The 26,357-nt window shown below is 41.1% G+C and overlaps 1 protein-coding gene across 1 annotated transcript; it reads left to right on the top strand.

The window, feature by feature from the left end:
• The first annotated feature begins 5,228 nt into the window (after positions 1-5,228).
• UBQLN1 (ubiquilin 1) lies at positions 5,229-25,763 on the top strand. The gene is made up of 11 exons (XM_075598860.1): positions 5,229-5,952; positions 13,116-13,267; positions 13,390-13,505; positions 14,972-15,234; positions 16,694-16,852; positions 17,427-17,670; positions 18,205-18,347; positions 21,260-21,343; positions 21,884-21,999; positions 23,545-23,713; positions 24,581-25,763. Exons 1-11 carry the CDS (start codon positions 5,836-5,838, stop codon positions 24,737-24,739), a joined length of 1,722 nt encoding a protein of 573 aa, XP_075454975.1. The 5' UTR covers positions 5,229-5,835; the 3' UTR covers positions 24,740-25,763.
• Positions 25,764-26,357: the final 594 nt, after the last annotated feature.

Genomic DNA, 26,357 nt, shown 5'->3' with positions numbered 1-26,357 from the left:
CCATGATAAGCATCCCAATTTACAGGAAACACAAACAGGACGAACTAGTTGAACAAAAAGACGAACACAAAAAAAAAAGGGGGAGGGGAGGAACGAAGGGGGGAGAAGGGGGTCCTCAGCTGTAACTCCGCCGGATATTCTGTGTTCACTCATTCGCCGGGTCTGCCGTGGGGAATACTCCCCTGCCACGCTTTTCTCTCATGACACCCAGAGTGCCCGATTTCCCTGGGGGTCCCTATTATGTCACGTCAGGCTGTCCGTCACAACGCCATCAAGCGAGAACGCACTTAACCTTATCAGTGCCAAATCGAGGACCTCTCGACCCCTGGTATGTCTGTCTGGGCCAACCAAGGCGTCCAGACTTTTTGAAAATTTGCGCCAGTGTCATTTACAAGACTCATTAATTTCTCCATCTGGCAAACTGTCCATATTCTATTCCGAATTTTAGCAATCAGGGGAATCTCATTCTGTTTCCACCGTGCTGCAATCTCTCCCCTTACAGCCGTCGCAAAATGCGCCACCAATTTATTTATTTTTTGGATAGGCCCGGGTGTGGTCTATTGAGGAGGAACAACCATGGTCTAGCAGGATGTGTGCGTCTAGGATCCTATGTAGCCAATCTTTAATCGATTCCCAGACCGTGGCAACTCGGGGACAGGACCACAGCATGTGCAACAGGTCTGCTTGCTGTCCACATTGTCTCGGGCACAATTGGGAGTAAATTGGCAGAAATGTAGATAACTTTAGAGGGGTGAGGTACCACCGCATAATTACCTTATATGCATTCTCTCTCAAAGTCGTACATATAGAGCTTTTCGAAGTTGCCAAAACAATCTTCGTCCACTCTTCCAGGTCTAATTCTTCCCCTAGGTCGGTCTCCCATCTGATCATGTATCCTAATTTCTGTTTAACAGTCATGCCAGAACCGGTCACCTCCTTGTACATCTGCGATGTGAGTCCCTTTGTGCTAGTCCCTATGCGACAGAACTTTTCAAAGTTGGTCAATTGGTTATAGGGGTTTTGCGCTTGGTAAAATGCCCTGATCTGGAGGTACGTGAAAAACTCGGCATTGGGGATATTTTTTTCAGATTTAATTTGATCAAAAGATTGTATGCCTCGTCTGCCCTCCAGATCAGATATTCTATTTACCTGTTTATGTTTCCAGATAGCGAAGTCGGCCTTATTCAGCCCCGGAGCAAACATAGGATTACCCCATAGCGGGGTCATCCCTGAGATCTTATGGGTCAATTTGCATTTAAGCCTGGTGGCCTCCCACACTGAAAGCGAGCTGGTCATCGAGGATAGCGGCATGGTGGCGTCTGATCGCACCTTTTTGGAAGCCAAATTAAATTCCTCAGCTCCAGTGGGGAGCACAGTTCTTTTTCCAGTGCAACCCATCTTCTGGAGTCTGGGTCAGTATGCCATTGCACGATTTGACATAATTGCGCCGCTTTATAATAGGACAACAAACAAGGTACCGTTAGTCCGCCCGCGCCCGTTTGCCTTACTGTCAATTTTAAAGATTCCTTTAGGAAGTTGATGAGTCTAAGCTCTGGCATCGTAATGGGTCCTTTCCTTCCTTATTTATAATGTTTGCTTTGGACATCTGCTGAGGAATAATACTTAAAAAATATCAATAGAATCAGAGTTAGGTTAATGTACTTTTTGTTATATGTTGGGGAATCAGTCAGGTCCATGTGCTTTTAATTTCTAGTTAAGTAATCTTGGCATTTAGGTGGGTGAGCTCAAAATGTGTTACTTTAGGTAAACCACATCTCACCCGATACCCAGACATTTTTTAAATTCAGGTTTGAGTTGGTAGAGGAGCTTCTCTCTAAATGGTAAAGTTTGGAATAAAAATGTAAAAAAACTGTTTAGCTTTTAGCAAGGGATTGTGTGTAATCTCTCCATATTTTCATACCGATAACGTTGCAGATTCTTATTGGCTTCCGGGCCACGGGCCATTTAAACCTCCAACCTGCTACCGGCATGACCTACGGAGGTATAAATATGTAAGTTCAGAAGTTGGGAGTCCCTGGAGTTCAAATTAACGTGGGTGAGCCCCGGAGACCGTCTGCTTCATACCTAGACCAAAAAAAAAACACCCAAGGCAAAACCATACCTTCAAATCATTAGACTATATTTTGCATTTAAATTGGCATATTTCCAAGTTATCTCAGGTGTGTTCACATGTATCTCCTTGGATCCGCATCCAGAAACCTGTTTATGGTTCCATGATTCAATAAAGAATCTGGTCGCTCTTCCTTCTCTTACTGAACACCACACTTCTGGAACAATTTGCCGGAGTGTCACAAAACCACCTCCTGTTCTTTAAGGCGTAGGCAGTATCTTACTTTAAACATGTTTGTAACTTGTAATGTTGTCAACTTAATATGTTGTACCCTGGACATACATAAAAACAAGAGGCAATTATCAATGTATTTTCCCCCCCATATAAAACATTTTATAAATAAAACAATAATAAAGATCTCTCCACATGGAATAAAAAAATGACTATTTTGGAGCTATAGAAATAAATCTCTCGATTAAAAATGTGGTGAAAGTTTCTATCATCCTAACCATCAACAACCAAGTAATATTACTAAGGGGGATATTACTCTGACAAACCCCACTGACATTGCAAATGCATTCAATGATTACTTTGTGGGGTGTGCCACTAACTTATTAGCGAAACGCAGCCCAAACCACAAACCTGAATCTCATCTTGGAAGTACCCACATAGCCCCTCCCAACACTGCCCACAATTTTCAATTTGGCCCAGTATCTGAAGAGATTACACAAGTGCTCCTCAAACTAAAACTAAGAAGCCAATGCGGACCTGACTTACTACAATCTAGGGTCCTACGACTTGGTGCCCCAGCCATTGCCAAACCAATTGCTTCCATAGTCAACTCTATCCTGTCTGCAGGCCATATCCCTAAGACCTGGAAAACTGCCAGAGTTGTCCCAATCTTCAAAAGTGGGGACAAATACACTGTCTCAAACTACAGGCCAATCTCACTTCTCCCAATTCTATCCAAAGTCATGGAAAAATGTGTCCACTCCCAATTAAGCGATTACTATACCAAGACAAATTTCCCTAGCCAATTTCAATCTGGCTTTCGTCCCAAACACTCCACCGTAACTACCCTGCTAAAAGTTTGCAATGAAATTCAGTGTGGAATGGAACGGGGACAACTCACTGGTGCAGTATTCCTAGATTTTGCAAAGGCTTTTGATACAGTTGATCATGCTATCCTGCTTAACAAACTCCAGAGCTCTGGAATAGGGAAGCATGCTTTAAACTGGTTTCAGTCCTACCTATCAGGAAGATCCCAACATGTGTCCATCTCAGGCTCTAACTCCAACCCCCTGGATATCACCTGTGGTGTCCCGCAAGGCTCTGTTCTGGGGTCCCTACTCTTCTCAGTGTTCATTAATGATCTTCCCACAGCTTGTAAGGAAGCCTCAATACACATGTATGCAGATCACACAATCCTATATGCACACAGCCATAGCCTCTCTGACCTTCAACACATACTTCAGTCTGACTTTTTGAGACTCGAAAACTGGACTTCCCAAAACAAACTGTTTTTAAACACTGACAAGACTGTAACAATGGTATTTAGGACCAAGACTAAATTTTTAAAGCTTCCAGCGACTGAGCTCCTGATTAGAACCAACGCTAACACCACCCTAACCCCTGTCATTAGTTTTAAATACCTGGGCTTATGGTTTGACTCCCACTTAAGATTCGGAATGCACATTGATACCCTGACAACCAAGCCCTATGCCAAACTAGGGGTACTTTACAGGAACAAATCCTCCCTAAGTCTCCTGGTCAGAAAGCGTATCGCACTGCAGATGCTAATGCCAATTATTGACTATGGAGACATAGTATATGGCTCGGCACTTCAAACCCACCTTAGCAAACTTGACACCCTCTACAATTCAATTTGTCGTTTTGTTCTCCAATGTAACTACAACACACATCACTGTGAAATGCTCAAAGAACTAGATTGGTCATCACTAGAGTCTAGGCGCAAAGTTCACCTTTCCTGTCTTGCCTTTAAATTCTTTATGGGCAAGCTACCCCTCTATCTGAACAAGCTCCTCACCCCTACCACATGCAGCACTTATCACCTGAGATCAGACTCCAAAAGACTATTCATGGTCCCAAGGCTCAACAAAGTATCCGGCCGTTCCTCCTTCTCTTACCGTGCACCCCAAAACTGTAACAACCTACCAGAGACTCTCACATCCACCACCAGTTTAAGTTCTTTCAAATCTAAGGCTCTCACATTTTAATCTGGTCTGTAACTGTTTCATACGCCCATAATATATATTTTCTTTAACTGTGCATGCAATGTCTTGTATATAATGTATACCCTGTTCATTTATGTAACTGTATTTGTAACCATGTATTATTTGTCATAATTCTGTGCCCAGGACATACTTGAAAACGAGAGGTAACTCTCAATGTATTATTTCCTGGTAAAATATTTTATAAATAAATAAATAAAATCACCAGAAAGTTATATTCCGTCTGGTTTATAAACCCGGAAGAAAAGAGTTCCCGTATCTCTAATAACGAGTACAGGTAGTCCTCGTTATCCAACGTTTCCCTTTACAACGAATGGCATATCCAACGCTTTACAATGCAACCCTATGGGCCGTTTTTCGATGCCGGAATGCGTTATCCAACGCTCAACGCCACTGATTAATATGGGACTCTTTTTACAACGGTTTCATTATTCAACGCTACTTCCAGAACGGATTCCGTTGTATAACTGAGGACAGCCTGTACCTTTTCAGTACAATAATGGGCTTTGTACGTCTGCACGGGGATCGAGCGGTAATTAAATAAAACAGTTCTGTTTGTGTGTTGAAAAACATCAATGAAAATCTAAAACGACAAGAAATAAGTGAGCTATGATTAAACGTGCGAGTATAAGCATGAATACTCCTAATGAATTGTTGCAGCCCCACTCCCAGTCACAACCCTATCACTGCATGGGATACACCGCTTCCCCTACATAGGGATACACTGCTTCCCCCGCAAATTCCCGCCATCACACTGACTCAGTCAGCAAGAGCCTGACCTCAGTCATGTGACTGTGAGCTGCGCGGTGACGCCACCCGCAGCGGAGACCGCGGCCACTCATCACTCATCACACACACACACACACGAGCGCCTCCCCCCTTCCCTGTGTTCTAGCAGCTTCTATGACGCCCTCTACGTCATCGCCGCGCGCCGCCGCACGGACACACAGAGGGGTTGTACGGAAACATTTGTTGCGTCCGTTGTTGTCCCGGCGGCTGCAACTTCCTCTCCTCCCCTGATCTATTGCCCCGCGCGCTTGTCAAGCACGGAGGAGGCGGTGTGAGAAGCTATATCCCGGCGTGCTTCGCGACGCCCGGCAGTGACGCGTGGTGACGCAGCGGGATGAGGAAGCGCCGTTAGTGCGGCCCGAGCTGCGCCAGCACCGCCCGAGAGCAGAGGAGATACACATGTTATATACAACCTGACACCGATCTATATTTACACATATATACACACACCTTAACCAGCTCCGCTTGTGCACACAATATCATTACTATATATACACACACACACAATATCATTACTACCTACACAATATCATTACTATCTACACACACACCTATATACACAACCTCTTACATATAAATTTTCCTGGACACATTATACATCATACATCATACACTCTGTTGCTAGTGTATCCATACAATACATCTGTTGTATACACTCTGCTCTCTCCACCCCGGATATATATATATACAGTATATATATATATCTTACCTCTAGTTGGAGTCATGTCGGATCCCCCCTCTTCCTCGTCCTCAGATCCTGCGCGGACCATCAAAGTCACTGTGAAAACCCCAAAAGAAAAAGAGGAGTTTGCGGTGCCGGAGAACAGCAGCGTAAGAGAGGTGAGATAAAGAGGGATTGAGGGGGACATGTCTTTATATTGCGCTGTAATGTACATAGCGCTTCACAGCAGTAATACACGTGACAATCATATAAATAACAACAATATAAATAACAGGTCATGGGAATAAGTGCTTCAGACATAAATGTAACATTTAGGAAAAGGAGTCCCTGCTCCGAAGATCTTACAATCTGGTAAGCAGGAGGAACGTAGAGAGAGGGTAGGAGGACGTTCTGGTAAGTGCGTCTGTAATGGGCCACGGTCGATGTATGAGGTGTATAGATTAGCCACAGTGCTACTCTTATGCTTCGTTAAGCAGGTGTGTTTTGAGTTGAGTCTTGCAGTTGGATAGAGAGGGTGCTAGACTGGTATTGAGGGGAAGGGCATTCCAGAGGTGTGGGGCAGTCAGTGAAAAATGTTTAAGTCGGGAGAGGGCTTTAGATACAAACGGGGTAGAGAGAAAACCTCCTTGAGCAGAACTCGAGCATGTTGGCTTTCGCTCTTTTTCTGTGACGCTCACTGATTTTGGAGTTGGTCTCACTGATATAAATTGGCACTTTCCCTTAAAATATAATTTCTTTGAAAACAGACCGGCCAAATCTCTATCTGTGCTTGAGGTTCTCGGTCATGATTTAGGGAGAGCGAGGTAGGTGATAATCAGATAGATGGAGTATTATAAACAAAGAGACTGGGGGCGTTGGTGAGTTATAAAGGGAGAGGGGGTGATGGGAGTGTGATTAAATGGAAGAGACAGGGAAGGTGTGATAGAGGGGGTAGGCCGTGATTAAACTGGAGATACAGGGGAGCGTATTAAATAGATAATCATGGACGTGCGACAAAGAGAAATGGGTGTTTGATTGAAAGGCTGACTGGTGAGGGTGCAGTTAACAGAGGGGGCAGGTGTCGGGTAATATAAATGGTGGTGGGACATTTTGGGTTTTCTAGATATGCATAAGTAGGGGAGATGGGTGAGGCAGACAAGTTTAAGCAGTGAGAAGGGAGATGAATAGGATAAGAAGCAGGGATGGTAAGATAGTATGAAAACGTGGGAAGAGGGATAGTATGTAAATGTGGGAAGAGAGTTGGCGATATTGAGAGCAACAAGAAGGGGGATGTTTTGGGTAAGATGGAAATGTGCAGTAGGAGAGAGAGTACACGGCAGAGGTCCCCAACTCCAGTCCTCAAGGACCACTAACAGTGCAGGTGTTACGGACACCCCTGCTAGAGCACAGGTGGTTCAGTCAAATGATTGGGCCATCTGTGCTAATGAGAGGCTATCCTTAAATCCTGCACTGTTAGCGGTCCTTGAGGACTGGAGTTGGGGACCTCTGTGATAAAGGAAGAAAGTGAGAGATTGGGCAGGTGAAGAGGCAAAAGGAGCAGATGAAAGGCAAACTAAAACGAGCGTGACCTAGAAGATTGGGGCCATAGGAGGTGACTATGGAGGGAGTGGTTGGAGATCGCAAATCACTGGCAGAGAAGACAGTGGGTAATTTTTAATTACATTTGAAATAGTCTCATATATGCTCAGTCTGTCTGCTTCCTTCTGATTCAGGGTTTTATGAATCCATTGAGGGTTGGGCAATAACACTGTCTGTGTAATATCAGCCATCTCGCCATTTCTTTGCTGATCATGGTTCACATGTCTTTAAAGCAGCAATCCCCCCAGAGGCCTCTATAATGTTAGTATCTTGCCCCTTAAACATGTCCTGGGCTCCCTCTACAAAAATTTTTGGTGTTCAAAATGTTAATTTTCTTAATATCTAGTGTGTGAGGTTACCATTGTAACATCTGACTTCTGCACTGGGGCACCAGCCTAACATTTTGGACTCCTGAATTTCAAACCCCTGCCTATATCCCTTGAACGGGAGCATCAAATGTAAAAAATAAATAAAACAGAGTTGAAAAGGCTAAGAAGAAATCTCATGAAGTAATATAGAAAAGTAATAAAATGCAAGGAAGAAAAGTGTTGGATCAGCCTGGCTTGCTGCTTTAAAGTGTCCTGTGTTCCTGTAATTGTTCAAATACACTGTTGTGTATTTTCCTTGCAGTATTGTCTATATATGGGCCCCTGATGCCATTTTGTTCGTGTTAAAGTATTACATTGGGAGTTGGTGCCAGTGTGTGTAGGAGGGGCATTAGGGAACATTTAACTCAACATTTTTTTACTGCTATGTCATGGTATGCAAAAATAAATACTTTCAGTTTCTTATTGCTCATGTTGAGCAGACGTTCTGGGTAGTTTCAGTGGCATCTTCAAGTAATCTGTACCTCACATTGTCCATACTCTTGGTATTCGTAACAAAGCACTATCCTGGATCTCCTGTTACCTCTCCCACAGTACTTTCTGTCTCTCTTGTGCGAACACCTCTTCCTTCTCTATCAATCTCTGTGGGGGTACCCCAGGGCCCTGTCCTGGGACATTTTCTCTTTTCACTTTCTCTAGGTGACCTAATCAAATCTCTTGGGTTCAAATATTACCTCAATCTTGATGACACACATTTACTGTTCAACCCATGACCTTACACTGCTGTACAGACCAAAGTTTGTGAATGTCTCTCTGCTATATCATTCTGGATGGCCCTCCGCCAACTTAAACTTAACATGGCAAAAACAGAGCTCCTTATGCTTCCTCCCGAACTTGCCCCTACTACCTCCCTCCTATTACTGTTCGACGTACCATCATTCACCCAGTAGCCCAAGCACTCTGCCTTTGGGTCACACTCGACCTCTCTCAACTTCTCCTCTCGCATTCAAAAGGTAGCTAAAACCTGTTGTTTTTTCCTCCGCAATATTACAAAGCTACGCCCTTTCCTCTGTTGCTCGACTGCTAAAACTGACACAGACCCTCATTCTCTCTCTCGTCCCGACTTTCGTAACCTGCTGTCCGGTATTTCCTCCTCTCACCTGTCTCCCCTACAATCTATCCTAAATGCTGCTGCCAGAATCGCTCTACTCTTTACTAAATCTGTCTCAGCGTCTCCCCTGCGGAAATCCCTCTCCTGGCTTCCTATAAAACCCCATATCACACACTCTATTCTCCTCCTAACTTTTAAAGCTTTACACTTTTCTGCTCCTCCTTACATCTCAACCCTAATTTCTCGCTATGCACCATCCCGACTCCTGCATTCTGCTCAAGGATGTCTTCTCTCTACCCCCTTTGTATCTAAAGCCCTCTCCCGCCTTAAACCTTTCTCACTGACTGCCCCGCACCTCTGGAATGCCCTTCCCCTCAATACCCAACTAGCACCCTCTCTACCCACCTTAAAACACATTTGCTTAACGAAACATATGAGTAGCTCCATGGCTGATAATTTACACCACATACATAAAGCTTGGCCCCTTGCAGACACACTTACCAGAACACCCTCCTACTGTCTCTGTACGTTCCTCCTACCAACAAATTAGATTGTAAGCTCTTCGGAGCAGGGGCTCCTTTTTCTAAATGTTACTTTTATGCCTGAAGCACTTCTTCCCTTTGTGTTATTTGTATTATTTGTTATTTATATGATTGTCACGTGTATTACTGCTGTGAAGTGCTACGTACATTAATGGCTATACTGTATACATAAAGACATAAATAACATACTTCTCTCAATTGATTAATACAATATTACGCATCGGGAAAAGAAAAATTTAGAACCTTGTAGCAATGGCTTCTGAAGTTTTGTGCCACATTTTTTCTGTTGAATTTCAGGTTGTGCAACTCCATGTTTCTTTGTGCAGGAGGAAGAAGCGATGGAACAGGCACAATCTCCTAGAAACTTTGGACTTGCTTGTTCTCTTGTGGAAACGTAAACCAAACATAACTTTTGTTTTATGCCTTTTTTATAAATTTGGCGGTTTAAAATTCTTGGTAACATTGCTTGATTTGAACTGGGTAGTATATATTTCTTCATAAGACGAGCTGCCTGGCAGTAATTCACCTGGGATACCTGTATTTCTTTATATAGATAATGTTGGTTTGGGTGACAACCAAAATGTTAGAGGCTTTTTGGGATTATAATCCAATTTATCACTGCTCACTCAAGAAGGTCGTCAAATTTTCTAAGCGCTCGTGTTTATTTGACAAACTACATTTGAACATTACCGGCTATAAAAAAACAATACCTATTCAGTTTTTATTGTATGTCTTTATTTGTATAGCACCATTAATGTACATAGCGTTTTTGATAGTTAAAGCTTTCTAGAAAACTGATGTCTAAGCACTTTTACTTTGAGTTTTATCAAGTGGGCCTGATCTGAGGTCTCCTTAGTGCATCATGTAATAACATGGTACATTTTTGTTCATTTCTCTCAGACACCTTATGGGCCATGCTTATTATGCAGTCTTCTGCCACAAGACACCATTGGGCGCTGAAAGACCCCTTGCAGCCTATTCAAGTCAATAGTCTGTTAGGTGTCTTCCTAAACTGGAAGGTGTTTATGGCAGAAGACTAATGTCTGTTTGACTGTTAAATACCCCTCATAAGTTTCTGCCACTAATAGCTTGGTAAGATCATGTCAGTCAAAGGAGGAAACATAAGCTGTGGATATAGTTTGTGTCCAATGTTGGCAAGGGAGTTACTGTTTAGATTTTGGATCGTTAATGTCTTGTTTCCTCTTCACACCTATGCATCCCCAGCTTCCAGTTCATTCATCCCTTTCCATCATGACTTCTTACTGTCACGTCCTTCCCGATCATTGCCATTCTGCAGAACTGCTGTCCTCTGATCCTTTTAGCCCCGTAAAGAGGTACTCTGCACAGTCACGCCTTTAATATTTCGCTGTCCTCTGTGACATTGTCATTGTGATGTCCCCTCTTAGGCCGCGCTTATAGTGCCGGCGACGCGACGTCGTCCTAAAACAAATACATTGTTGCCGCTGCGTGCGCTTATAGTAAGCGCGACGTCGAAGCGCAATTTTGAAGCCGGCAATATTTGATTTTTCAGGGGCTGTCGCCTTGTGACAGCCCCTGAACCAATCAATGGCCTGGATGCCGCCGCAAAGCGAAATGCAACTTTAGCTAGCCGCGACGGGTGGCGTCGCCGTCGCGGGCACTATACGTGCGGCCTTGGTAACAGGTCAGATAGATGCAATGGAAGCAGTAGCATGAAGTGAATACCAAAAAGTGACTTGGTGCAAGTGATGCATCTTGAATACTACCTCTACAATGACTATAAACCTCCATCTCTTGCCATGCTAGCTGCAGCAAAGCTCATTACCATGGCAGCATAAAGCGACGTGCACCCAATGCAGAAGGGAATTCTGACAAATATCACCATCCTTGTATGTGTCTGATATAATACACATATTATCTGAGAGATCCTTGTTTCTCCCTGAAATAGATTTTTGACCTCGGGTGACATTTTTGGTTTCCAATTCGCCAAAGAAACGAAGTAGTTTTGCATAGTGCTGCCTCCCCAGATGTGTGTTATAATGATGCTTCGGAACCCACAAGCAATCACGACAAAACAATATTACTCGTGTACTGTGTGCATATTCTCTCTGCTCCTCCCTGTTTGAAGTTGTTGGTGCTATATAAAATAACTCTACTTACAAGATGCGACAGTTACAGTACATAGTATGTTAGGTTAACAAGACATATGTCCATCAAGTTCAACCTATGTTAAATTTAGATGAGACACTTGGCCTATTCATCCTGTATTTGTATTTAGAGTACACTGATCCAGAGGAATGCAAATCAAAAAACCTCAGTGAAACATGCAATAATGTCTCACAAGAGGAAAAAATTAACTCTTTCCTGACGCCAGTTGTCTAGCAATAAAAGCTATGAGCCGGGAGGAGAAGAGAGGATTGACGTAAAGAAAGCGTGCATCTAAATTTAGCTCCCTTTTCTGCTTGTGTTTACGTCAAATGCAAGAAATACTGTTACACTTGACCCAAACAATCAGCCGCAAAAGTGTACACCACTTCAGACCTGGCAATTTTGACACATATACAAGATACAGGTAGTCCTCGTTATCCAACGTTTCACTTTACAACGAATGGCATATCCAACGCTTTACAATGCAACCCTGAGGGCCGTTTTTCAACGCCGGAATGCGTTATTCGCATTGGGAAACAATATACAGTAAGAGTTTGGTATTACTCTCACTGTTTGGAATGACTGGGATTTCCTTGGGCTGAACTGTTTTCTGTTCTTGACTAGTTACACTTCTCTAATGACCTCAGTGTCTGGGGTGAATGGGAACAAATTCCATTACAACTGCTGCCCATGGGCCATAGCCATGAGTCAGCAGAAAGTCCTGACTTTAGCACGGTCACGCTTCGTATTTAACACTGAATTCTCCAAATAACACACACACTTTCCCCCCCCCCCCCCCATTCCTCCCCCTCCTTCCTATATAGATCAAGGGATACATGTTGAATATAGTAATTCAGCAAAGGAGTCTCCAGGAGACAGAATGTAAATACCATTTGAAATACAATAAACCTATTTCCCACTAATTCTCATAAAGTAAATTTAGAAAATCAGTATTTTTGTTTTCTTGCTTTCATTTCCATGAAAAGCAAGAAATGTATTAAAGAATTTTCTTAAAGTTAGTACATTTGTTAAACACTTTATTTTTATTATATATATATATATATATATATATATATATATATATATATATATATATATATATATATATATATATATATATATATATATATATATATATTAAATACCAACTCAAATCTTACTGAGTTTCCTGATCCTGGGAAAAGGGAGGAAAATGACAGCCCTAGAAGCGAAATTTGAATGTCTTTCCCATGTTTATTTTTGCGCTTGTTTGGTGCTACTATTCTTTGTATTCTATTATCATGTTTCTGTTTGGTAAATTATGTGTGTTTGTACTGTAAAGCTCTGTATTAATGATTACTAGATTACAAAGAATAAGTAGTACACTAACTGGTCGTAAAACCTTTTTTCCGAAATGTTAATATAGAGCGCTGAATCGTAATTAAATGCTCCATTTCTTAATTACCAAATTGTTCAAAATGTTCCACCTGTCGTGTAAAATGTTTCCTGTAAATTATTAATGCATTTTAAGACATGCCCCAGGATCAAATGTCTATTGTTACCACGAGGTTCGAAACAGCCAAAGTGTGGCGCTTTTTATGAACACATTTCAGACCAACACTGCATCCATTATTTTTTTTTTTCTCTCTCCCTTTCAGTTCAAAGAAGATATATCAAAGCGCTTTAAGTCTAACACAGACCTGCTTGTGTTAATATTCGCTGGAAAGATTCTGAAGGATCAAGACACCCTGAGCCAGCATGGAATCCATGATGGACTCACTGTTCATCTCGTCATCAAAACACAGAACAGGTATATTCTCATGGCAGCTTAATGTTTTTACCATTATGCAAACATTTTCTCTGTCTGCTTCGCATATATTCTATTGCTTCTCCATCTCACTTTTTTATGTCTGTGTTTCTTCTGTACCTCAGAACACCAGCTTCTGCAGCTCCGCAGTCCAGCAGCAGCCCCAGTAGCCCAGCCACCACTTCTGCAACGACCAGTAGCACCGATACAACATCTACCACAAGTACTCCTTTTGGTTTAGGTAAGGCCCTCTGCCTTAATCGCCCACTGTATTGTTCAAGACCTTGAGTGTTCACAGTACAGGGGCTTACCCTTATGTCACCCACTGGACATTACAGGAGTTTGCAGCTGCTGACTAAAATGTAGGGGCTTTAGTCCCGCCAACTCCATTTTTTCATTGGCAGTTCGAGAGAAACCGAAAGCATTGTTTAATGTAAACTGTGTTGCACCTTTTATGTTCCGTACCATTAGTATTGCTCATGGTATAGTGCTTACAAATCATGTTGCTCAATGAATATCAGCTGGACAGATTTGAGTTTATCTGAAAGCGGTTTTCAGTTAAGGCTGCTCAAATGCATATGCATAGAAAAGCAAGAGGGCAAGTGCACACTAAAGATCATACAAAATCAGGTAAAATATGGGGGTAACCCCATTTCGTGAGGGGCAAAGAGAAGACTGAATTTCAGCAGACCATTAAAAAGCATTTTGGAAAACTTGCGCTGTTGTCACTACCAATGTGACATCATCCACTGACTCAACCAAGTATTTAAAAACAATATATGTTGTTGCCCTCAATTGCTTTTCTATATGTTTTATGTAGCCATGGACATGAACCATTGGATGAACCAGCATCACATCTTTCTAATGTTTTGCCCACACACCTGAGGAATCTTTATTTTTATTTATTTTTCTTGTGCATGATGCCTTACTTTATATATTTTTTATTTAGGACTATAAATTTCTTATGTGCATTGGCTTTTGAGTACTCTGTGGGTTTATGCATTATTGTACATTATAGGCTAAAGCTGTAAAATTCCAGGCATTATTGAAATCCCTGCTCTCTGGTTAAAATTCCGGGCATTATTCATTCAGTAATGCCCGGAGTTTTTGCAGCTTGCAATGTGTTTATTTCCAATGTGTTTATTTCCAGCCAATCGGCTTTCATAACAGCTCTGAGACAGGGCAGGGGATTGGTCAGGAGGCAGGAACAGCTCTCAGACAGGACAGGGGATTGGCCAGATAGCAGCAGCAGGCAGTGACTTCTTCCCCTCACTCCGTGAACAAAGCTGACAGATTAGATTGAATTGGGGAGGGAGAGATGGTGTGTTTGTGTAGCTGCAAAGTAAGTGGCTGTCTGCAGTTTTTGTGGCTGCAGTCTCTCGCTCGCTCACCTCGGGCCTTCAACTCTTCCAGCCGGGGCATTATTGGCCAGTAATGCCCTGTATTACTTAATTATAAGATGTCCTCCAAGTGGTTGTGGAGTTGTTGAGCGGGTACGAAGGGGACCAATCATTCCTTCCTAATTTGCTTCCCAAATTCTATTTACAGTAAAAGGTCTTCTGAATATACATTTTATTCTATGTAGAGTTAGATGATGATGTATCTTTTTCCCATTTTTGTGTGACTGGGTGGTCTGGGTGGGAGGTGAGAATCCTGTTCCTGTCTGTATTTGGGGCAAGAGTTATGGATCTTCTGATTTCATTTCAGGAGCCCTTGGAGGACTGGCAGGACTGAGCAGCATGGGCATGAACGCATCTAACTTCTCAGAGATGCAGAGTCAGATGCAGAGACAGCTCATGTCCAACCCTGAGATGATGGTTCAGATCATGGAAAACCCATTTGTTCAGAGCATGCTTTCAAACCCAGACCTGATGAGGCAGTTGATTATGGCCAATCCTCAAATGCAACAATTAATCCAGCGAAATCCTGAAATCAGTCACATGCTTAATAATCCAGATATAATGAGACAAGTACGTTCACAATCATGCCTGTACTTCGAATGAATGCCGTTGCTGCTATGTTGGACCCCTCTATTGATTGAGGTGCTCTATTCCAATCTCTGACCGTAAAATGTTTTAGACTGCACTGCTAATCGCAGAAAATGTGCTTGTGTTGAGTTTGCGTTGTTGAAATTGTTGCTAAAAGAAATTCAAGATCCCATACATTTTAATGGCATGACGAGAACTAAAGTGTATAGATGAAGAAGAGGCACTCCAATTATCTTTCAAAATGAGTGGATTTTTTAAGTATTGGGCAACGTTTCGGTCCACTTGCGAACCTTTATCAAGCAAACCGAAACGTCGATCACCACTTAAATGAATCCACTTTTATTTTGAAAGACGATTGGAGTGGCGCTTCATCTATACACTTTGGACTTCATCAGTGTTTGTATTTGGCACCGTATGCTGTGACTGAGCACCCATGGCATCTGGCTGTTAGTCGTGAGGATACCTGCTCTCTGGATCATGACGAGATCGGTCATATTAAAACATGCATTGGTAAACCTCCGTTAGATCAGAGGTGGCCAATATGTGGCCTTTGGGAGACATCTTTTGGAATGAAAGCCTGATGAAGGCGCAAAAAAATTAAAATAGACTGAAAAACCGATTGAAAGGAACATGACAATCGTTGTTTTTTTTAAATGACGGGAAATTTATGAATATTAGCTTACATTTTGAAAATGAACACCATTTTAATAACGTATTTAAAAATATAAAATGAATCAATTTAAATAATTGAATTCAAATTGGAAGTTATTCCCCGGTAAGCTCTTTGGGGCAGGGACTCCCTTTCCTATTGTTACATTAATTTCTGAAGCGCTTATTCCCATTATGTTCTATATTTGTCACGTGTATTACGGCTGTAAAGCGCTATGTACCTTGATGGATATATATATATTAATAATATTTGTTTTGTACGCAAACGTTTTCGGCAATGAACTTTGTATAAAAAAAAGTATAGATTGACACACGCTCATGTTATCCACCTCGAAAATCACCCCTAATATTGAGAAACTCTTACCTGGCCATGCAAGTTCAGAAATCACATTGAGACATTTTATATTCAGATTTATTTTTTGTTTTTTAAATTACGATTTCAATTTTTAATGTTTGTGAATTCAATTTTATTATCCTTGTTTATTTATTGTGTTTTAGTTTAGTTTTATCTATAAATTTAAACCGGATGTAGGAGGCCTGTAGAACAGCAGCCCACCAAAACATTTGTGCCCATTTATTGGCATACCTGAATAAAAGGTTGGCGCCCCCACTGGGTTAGACAGTGAATCTTTCTATCTTTCTATAAAACAATATAATTTAATTTGCTACTGCATTACCCGTCTGTTTCTGAAGCCCCTTTTTTAAACTTTAATATCATGAAACAAATGAAATTGTGATGGCTTTTAGTAATGTTCTTACATTTACTTTTAAGACACTAGAACTTGCTCGAAATCCAGCAATGATGCAGGAGATGATGAGGAATCAAGACAGAGCACTGAGCAATCTTGAGAGTATTCCTGGTGGCTACAATGCATTGCGGAGAATGTACACGGATATTCAGGAGCCCATGCTGAACGCTGCACAAGAGCAGGTAGACTTTATTGTATTATTAGCGGTTACACCTTTCTGAAAACTGCTGTATGAGGAGCACACTTATTTTACCCACGACATCTTGGTAAAGCAATTTGTTTGTCTCAAGCGGTTCAGCCAATGAGGGCGAACCAGCCTGGTGACGTCACGGCTCCGCCACGCCTCCCCGTCACGGACGTCATAGAAATCTCAAAGGCCACGGATCGCGCAAGCGCCTACTATATCCGAGGCCTAAGCTGATTACAGAGCAGAAATGAAACCAGAAGCATTTTTTGTTCTGTGTCCTTTATTATACTACTTTCACTTGTCACAGTCTGGGTGCCTCATCTGTGACCCAGGCTCTGCAATGTGATCTCTTACCACCGTAAGTCAGGTCTCCCGACCATCGTTCATCATGTAGTGCTCCATAGTAACAGCATAGAGCAGCTTAACATGGCAAAGTGGACTTTATTGAACTACTTGTAAAAGTAAAGCACCATTTAATAAAATAGTCTCTGCCTTGTAGTGATTTCATTCCAATTCATGTGAATATAAGAACCTCCCTTAACATCAAGAACATCCCTCTTCTATTTCAGTTTGGAGGCAATCCATTTGCTTCACTCGTCAGCAATGCAGCAGCAAACGACGGCAACCAACCTATACGTACGGAAAACAGAGATCCTTTACCAAACCCATGGGCGCCTCAGTCCAACGCTACTGGTTCGCCAACCAACGCGGGGGGTGATGAGGGTAGCACTGGTGTTGGGAATGCTGTTAGCGGCAGCACCACCACCACAACCCCAAGCTCCACATTGCCAAATATGTCATCCGGGTTGGGAGGTACGGTCATGAAAAGGTCTTTCCTTTTAACAGCGCGAAAACAAACTCTTTCGTGTCCGTGTGTAAGAGGACATTGTGTTGTAAGGTCTGTTTGCCAAAGCCAATCTAGGCATGTGCATATATTAAATCAGTATCTACATTTCAAAACTGGTAAGGTTATTATCTAAATGCATTCTTTATGTACTGGCATTGCAATGTAAAATGCAATTATTGATCTTTTACAATTTGTGATGTTGGAAAAAAAGTATGGCGAGAAGACTCCTTTGGTGAACCTACGCGCAAGAGAACTCACTTCCCCTTAAAAGAAAAACACATACCCATGTACAGATGGCAAAATGACAGAAATGGCTATTTTAGGTGTCGGAATAGAAGAAAAGATATAACATATTAAAAAAAATTATGCTCATCACTGATCTCCAAAGTTGTGCCAAATGACACTAGTTAAACAAACTCCTACAACATTATCCGTGCAGTTCTTCAAACTATTGTGATGAGTTTCCTATAGTAACTTTGTGTCACCTTTTGTCTTTTAAGCTGGCATGTTCAATACTCCCGGAATGCAGAGCTTGATGCAGCAAATCACTGAAAATCCACAACTAATGCAGAATATGTTGTCCGCACCATACATGAGAAGCATGATGCAGTCTCTTGGCCAGAACCCAGAGCTTGCGGCACAGGTAACCTTCAGTCCTCTGTAACACGAACAAGGGCAATGTAGACTTCCAAAAAGCATTAACTCCTTCAAGGGATTAAAGCAGTATAATGTCAAAAATCCTATATATTTTTTTCGAAATGTATCAGTTTTGTAGTACTGGATAATATTGTCTGCATATTTTTTTTTAACACCCAATGCCATTTTAATGTACTGATCATCCTTTGGTTGCTACAACAGCCATTTAGAAAGTCATATCCACTTCCTCTTTTGAAACCAGGCTCTGACACACACCTTTTTGAGCTGTGCCCTTTGGTAACAAAGTATCACACACTGATCTGTTGCTGTGTTCGAAACAGCAGACTGTCTATTATTCTATAATTCCGATTTCACTGTGGGATAAACGCTCTAATGCCAGATCCACATCATGTAATTCATAATGATCATTCACATAACTCCATAGCACTGGTACCGGGGGTTTCTATAGTAATGTCCAGTATTGTTGTGATATACAGTCCTTAAGGGGACCTATATTCCCTGAAAGGGCAGAGCAATGAGAAATTACCCACTACTCCACCCCTCATTGGGATTATCCTTGGACCTCCATAGACCACACAGATAGTACAATGTTGTATAAGGATTTTTACTCATATCTCTAGAGTGCTCCCCTCCTGTGCTAGTCCTGAGGCGTGCTGCCACTAGTAGAAAGTACAATGCAATGTCCAAAAGAAAGTAGCACACCGCCAAAGAGAGTGGGTCACAAAAAGTTGGTAAAAAATATAATCTTTATTCGTCCCTCATATACAGAAGTGTAAAAACCTCCTACATGTTTCGAGCGTGTAGCACTTTATCAAGGAGTAACTCCTTGATAAAGTGCTACACGCACGAAACATGTAGGAGGTTTTTACACTTCTGTATATGACGGACGATTAAAGATTTATATTTTTTGTGACCCACTCTCTTTGGCGGTGCGCTACATTCTTCTGGATATTGCACTGTCTATTATTCTAGACGCTGTAACAAAGTGTTACTTAGTAATATAATGTGACATATCCGCTGCAGCATTTCAGACTGCAGCACAACGTTAGAAAGCGGCCATTTTGTTAAGCACACAATCGGGATTTTTACAGATTTATAACAGGAGCACCAAACGATAGCCAATTTAGGTAAGAATGTAGAATTATACATTGTCACACGCTTTACATATTAAAAGATGAAAGAGAAGGGGACGGGGAGATGTTGTATTGCTGCTTTAAGTGGATAGGTTGGTTTAACTTGGTTATTATCTCCTATCATTGTTGGTGGGCTGTTTATGTGAGTTACCGGGACTAACCAACTACTTGTGTTTTGGGGACTTGCTTCTACAAAATATATAGTATTATTGGTTGTTTTGAATCGCTGTTTTTAGACTGCAACATATAGAGATAAGTGAGCAAAAATAAAGGAAACAAGCACAATATAACAAAAAAACTTGCTATAAAATGAGGAGCCCAGAAAATGTGCTATTGCCATACACAAGTATAACAAGGGATACACAAATAACATAGTATAGTAGGTGGAAAGAAACTATAAGGAGAACTTCCGGGTATATTGTTAATTCGTATTCCAGGCAGTCTGAGATTTGATGTAGGACAGCGGTGCGCAAACTGGGGGGGGCAGGAGAATTTGAAGGGTCGGCGCGGGCGGTTACAGAGGCCCTGCGCTGTTTCCCACGGCATTTAAATTAAATGCATGGGGAGGCGTGAGGCCTCTAACTCACTTACCTGCTCTCTGCGGTTCTTCGGCGACGCCTCGCCATGGCACCGCAGCGTCAAATGATGCCGTGGGGTCATAAAGCGCCATGGCAACGCGCATTAAATGACGCGACGAGGTCACGACCTGCGACGTCATTTGACGCGGTCATTGGGAGTGGGGGGCGCACACACCGCCTCTCCCGGTCAGGTCGGCACAGCTCAAGAAGTTTGCGCACCCCTGATCTTGGACATGGCTTGGCTGGTCTTTTTAAATGATGGGTTCCCAATGACCTATTTTTAAAAAGATATGGATGCTGGAATACTTCTGGAAATCGTGTGTGTGTGTGTGTGTGTCTTTCTCACTTTCAGTGTTGCAATTACTGCACCTGAAGAAGGAATCTTCCTGAAACATTGTGCTTTCTTTTCTCTTTAATAAATGAAGAGAAAATATCCATGAGCCTTCAGTAATTGCAATATTGAGTGCGACAGATTATCTATCTATACCTATTAATCAGGATGAAAAAGGACTCCCCTACTCTGTGAGCACCAGCAACAGGACACCATTTTCAAACAGCCGTGAGCCCCACGTCTACTCTATTGTGTATATATGTACATACATACATACATATATTGCTGTTCTTTTAATTGAATGGTAGATAATGCAAATCGAAGCCATGCTTCCCAAGGACTGCATGTGCCTCATTAACAGAGCCTCAAGTCTAAATTATATGGTTGAATGTACTTAAAAAAAAAATAAAAAAATTGAAATATCAGCCTGAATATTTCAATGAAAAAAGCCTTTTTGCGTGTATGGGGTCTAACATTGTCTTAGAACCTCTGGTTTCACTGCCATATATGGCTTCTAGTAATAAGTGTCCTCTTTCCGATAGTGAAGTTCACCATGAGTCATCAGAATACTATTTCGGATAAAGTTAAATATTTTTAACTAAAAATTACTACAAAAAAAAAAACTAATTTGAAATATTTTCAACTGTTAGGTCATAGTTGATGCTGTTTGGTGTAAACCTGCAGTGTTACATAAAGTACACATGGACCATGTACATGAGGTGTGGATTTGCAAAATGCAAGTGACAGATACAAAGTTTATAAACTATTGTGAGTAATATTGTTAACCTGTCTTCATAGACCTGTCATTCATTGAAATGAGACTTAACCACAGACTTTCACCCCCCCCCCCCAACAGATGATGCAAAATAATCCCCTGTTTGCTGGAAACCCACAACTTCAAGATCAAATGCGACAGCAGCTCCCAACGTTCCTACAGCAAGTAAGAAAGAGGGAGTATTCCGTATGTTTTGATGAAAGGCCAGACACAGTCCACCATGTCCGAGTGAACTTCGGTAGTACTTTCCTCTGCAATTAAAACTGGCAATACTACAGGAAAAGCATTTTAGATTTCCGAGCAACATTACACACTTCTTGATGCTGTTATCTGCTTGTCTTCAGCCAAGGGAAAATCCCTTGTCTTTCACACATTTAAAACTATTAACTTTAGATTTTGGTTAGAATACTGTAATGCGTGTGAGCCTTGGAGGAAGATGAGCAGACTAGCTACTGATGAGACTCCCCGTATCTGCACTTTCATATACAACGTGTGTGGGGTGTGTGTGTGGGGTGTGTGTGTGTCAGCAGTCTCAAACCCCAGCGATGTAGTACCATATTTTTTTTCATCTCCTGAATATAACTACTTCATGGGTCTGTGGTTATATTGGCTCCATCCCAGGTATGATGCCTAAAGTATTGTCGCGTAACTATTGTTCGTGCAAACAATTTCACATCTATTTACGGCCTTATTTTATTTTTTTAGATGCAGAATCCTGACACATTATCAGCAATGTCAAACCCAAGAGCAATGCAAGCTTTGTTGCAAATCCAGCAGGGGTTGCAGACACTAGCTACAGAAGCACCATCTCTTATCCCAGGGTAAATAGCATCACATCCCTCTATATATTTTTGATGAAATGCAGCCTACTTCAGCTTTCTGTCTTAATTTGACGATGGAATTCTGTTATAAGGACAGAAGTAAATCTTGCTTTCAGTGGAAATGTCATATGTGTTCTCCATATTCACACCTTTTGTTTCTATTTAAGATGGAAGGTGCAAAATAGAGACGTGTTTCCGTAATAAATGTAATGTCTACCACTGGCCTGCTTTAAAGAGCAGTTCATGGCAGGTCAACAAAAAATGAATTGAACCGCTCATCGGTGAAGTTACTGCCTTAGAAAGATGCAATCACCATGTAAAAAAAACTGTCGTACTTATTTGTGTCTTGTGAAAAATGAATGTTGCTCTCTGGCGGGAACTGTGGTTTCATACTTATTGGCTATTTTGCCCTTATCTGGTTATCTGGTTGATTAATGATGGCTCCATAATTACTTTGCCAACACAGGACAGAGTCAAGAGACATTAGATAAATAACGTAAAAAAAATGCAAATTTGTTGACCATTGAAATGTTAAACGTTTATAAAAAATGTAAAAAAAAAAAAAACTCAGACTAGTAAGTATTTCTAAATGTTTTAAAGTGTAAATAAGCACAATTGACATTAAAAATGCCACGGTCACTGTTTTGTTCTAGGCAGCACTGCCCCTTTTTAACACTGCTAAATAACTACCAAGATGTGTCTATCAATTCATATTTGGAAAGAACCAATCTAAAGCTCTCACTCACTACATGGTATTTTTGGTATCTTGGCTAGGGCCTTTAAGCAGCCTCTTATCTTACCATGCGGTTCATCAGGGCCGCTTCATACATTAGGCCGACTAGGCACAGTGCTTAGGGCCTACGAACCTTTTAGGGCCTACAATATTTCACTTGAAAAAATACCTAAACAAAAAAAATTACAAAATAAGAGAAAACAGCACATTTTAATTTAAATGCCTTTGTATCGATACCTTTAAATATCGAAACAAAAGTATCGATGCCAAATATCGCTAGTATCGCAAGAAACAAGCAAACAATGAAATTAGCGTAAAAATATCGGACACACAGGCCTCTAGAAATAAAAGTGCCTAGGGCCTACGAAGGTCTTAAAACGGCCCTGCGGTTCAGATTCTCTTCGACCGCTTAAATACATCCGTCTCCAAATGTCAATGTTATGGTATCATCTTATTTTATTACACTTATTATAAGCAGGGTTCAAAATATTTCACTTGCCTCATCTTTTCCAGTAAGAATGTCACTGACCCTAAAAAATAGCAAGAAATATTCTCTCCACAGGTTCACTCATCTTACCTTTATTTTTCATTCCTTGTCGAGTGTATATATAATTTTTTTCATAATGTTACAAAGGAACAGCCCTCCCATGACAAATAAATCTGGTAACCGGTGTAATAACAGAAATGTTCAATTCCGGTTGAGAGAAAATGTATCTAAATAGTGCATCCCATAAATCGGGCGTATGGTAGACGACTCAAATTGACATCCGTATTAATGTACTTTCTCACATTTCTTTGCTTTGTCCATGCAGGGTTAATCCTGGGTTTGGCGGCTTGGGGAGCACCGGCACTGCACCACCAGCACTCGTGCCGACTTCCGGGTCCACCGAAAACACAAGTCCAGTGTCGGGAATATCTGAACCTGGACATCAGCAGTTTGTCCAGCAAATGTTGCAAGCCCTTTCTGGCGCCAATCCGCAGGTGAGACTGTCACACTTGGGAGGGTTCAGAGGGCCATATTCGCCCCAAAACAGAACTTCTCTTTTTGTGTTCAATCAGCAATCTGTGTTGCTCGTTTAAAAAAAATAAAAATAAAAATAAAAAAAAAGATCCCCTGGTTGCTTACAGATGCAAATATTAAATTCCCTTAAAATTCTTATTCATGAGAAGCAATATTGCTCCTGGGGTTAAGAGCCAATAGAAAGCCGTGACATCATGAGATGACCTTGCAGCTTCCAGTTGGATGATCCTGCAGCCATCTTTGCTTTTTCTTTGCAAGTATTGACAAAAGTCAAACATTAAATATATTGTCAGTCGTGGGAATCCCAGGAGCTTTGAGAGCAGCAGTCGAGCTGCAGAAGACCCCTGGTTCGAGTGAAGGTGAAAACAATACTTTATTTGAGGGGGTTGGGGGGGAGATGCCCCATTTACAGTATGTTTAGACGACTAAATAAGTGACTTAAGAGGTCTCTGCTACATTTAAACAAAGGCTACACCCTAGAAAATACATTAAAAGTTGCCATGTTGACGCTTTAGTGATGACCTTTATGGTACAGGACTATCCAGGTTTCATGAACATCAATATAATTTCACATAACTTTCAACTCTACAGATAAGTTGCCACATAAGTGCATTGCAATATGTTTTGCTCCATTGTTGCAATAATTGAGCTAAGAGCTTGAAAAAAAAAAAAGTTTTAAACCTCCAAAAATAATAAGGGCAATTGTGTGTTGACTCTAATGTAGGGGAGAAATGAGAATTGATCTTTTTCTTTACATGCTATGCAACAGAAGGTCTTTTGAAAAAATATATTATCTAAGGTATTGTTTTATGTTGTGTATCGTGCAGATGCAGATGCAGAATCCAGAAATGAGGTTTCAGCAGCAACTGGAACAGCTCGGTTCTATGGGATTCCTAAACCGCGAAGCGAACGTACAAGCTTTAATAGCAACTGGAGGAGACATCAATGCTGCTATTGAACGACTACTGGGCTCTCAGCCATCATAGCAACCCTTTCAAACCCAGAAACAAAGTGTAATTTATTTTTGATAATGGCTCCTAAGTATCGAAAAACACACGCTTTATTTCAGTTTGACTCCTGGAATTCCTTCTAGTTACAAACTAAACCAGATGCATTTAAATTGGGATGAAGTGCAGTAGATTTATCTCAAACAGTGGGGATCAATGCTACTCCATTTACATGTGTTGCATGCATCAAATGTCACTTTCCCCCTACTCCCTGCTGTATTACTTGTGATTTTTAAACAAATATCAGCTTCTGCAGTTGGGTTAACAGGCTTTATTTCACCTTTCAGCTGTCAAAAGGTATTTTTGCTTTTAATCAATAGCTTTCAGTAGTAATTTATGTAGAATACAAACTATACAGGAAGCTAAAATTAAGGTTATGATTAGTGATACAATATCGCTTTTTGTGACTTCAGCATGTATTTTTGCTAGCATAATGCTGTAAGATTCATACTGCTTGATTTTTATTTAGCATTATATACTTTTTGGGGGTTAAACTAAATATGCACATTTGGGTCAGTGCATTTAATGTAGTCTTGACAGCACACCCACACAAATTCAGAAACCTGTATTTAGGAGAATGTGGTGTAGCAAGCCAATGTAAGAGAGAGGAGCTTTTCAAATAGACACAATGTGACACGATCTTTCATAAGAAACCGTCACTTTAGATAGACTTTAATTCAGTTAATCCTTATTAGTAACGGTCTGGGACAGAATGTTATGTAATTCATTGGTAGATCCCAGGAAGCGCTTTCATTGTGGCTTCTTTACATAATGCCATGTTTTACTTCTCACCTTTCTAGCCAAAGAGGGAGCACGACAGCCCAAGTCTGTTCTCTGGCTGATTTAATGTCTCAATCTTAATATTCACTATGATTTCCGAATTTGAAAGAGTCATGCAATATTCTAATTGCTTTTAACAGCCTTGTACAAACAGATTATCTCTTGAGTTTTTATCAGTAGTTCTTTCTCCTGTGCACAAGTAATAAATAAATGCCAACAATGATTCTGTGTGTTAATTTAAATTTTTGATTCCTAATCTCGGCGAGTGCAATACCTGTGGTCCCCTGACAAAATGTGCTTTGTAACTAAAGGAAAGGCAAGTCATTATATATCCATATATCCATCTCTCTTAAACTGCACCCATAAGGATTGCACCAGCAAGAATTAGAAACAGATGTGCAAACAAATTATAGAAAGTATCAATTGCAGTGTACACTGGGACCGATACGTCCGTGCAACCAGCCAGCCAGTTGAGAATAGGTCATCAGGAAGTTGTCAATAGCAACTTTTTATTGGGCTCCTAGAGGGTGATTATAGTAGCAATAATACTTAATGACCAGGGCTTAGTCACAAGTTACTGTGTGCAGTTCAAAAGAGGACTGCAGATAATGCAAGCCAAAAAGGATGGTAAGAGGTGTTCTATTCCTAATATAAAAATAACTAGAGGACCATTCTGTAAGTACACAACAGTTGGGTGACCATTTCAATCAGCCCATGACGGATAATCTAATGCATAAGGCTTTAGAAGGTTAACACTGCGCTGTAAACATTTCTTCCTGAATATAATCTCTTGGGTACAATGTGTGGACCTATTTCA

The sequence above is a fragment of the Ascaphus truei genome, chromosome 1, assembly GCF_040206685.1.
Source record: "Ascaphus truei isolate aAscTru1 chromosome 1, aAscTru1.hap1, whole genome shotgun sequence".
Classification (NCBI taxonomy): domain Eukaryota; kingdom Metazoa; phylum Chordata; class Amphibia; order Anura; family Ascaphidae; genus Ascaphus; species Ascaphus truei.
The sequence above is the reverse complement of the archived record's forward strand: the minus strand, read 5'-3'. Positions and strand labels throughout refer to the sequence as shown.

Bases quoted from the DNA above. Each gene is read 5' to 3' on its own strand.
- UBQLN1 (XM_075598860.1), top strand. From the start codon at position 5,836: ATGTCGGATCCCCCCTCTTCCTCGTCCTCAGATCCTGCGCGGACCATC. The intron at 13,268-13,389 runs GTATATTCTCAT...TCTGTACCTCAG, and splicing joins GTCATCAAAACACAGAACAG to AACACCAGCTTCTGCAGCTC. The intron at 18,348-21,259 runs GTAACCTTCAGT...CCCCCCCAACAG, and splicing joins ACCCAGAGCTTGCGGCACAG to ATGATGCAAAATAATCCCCT.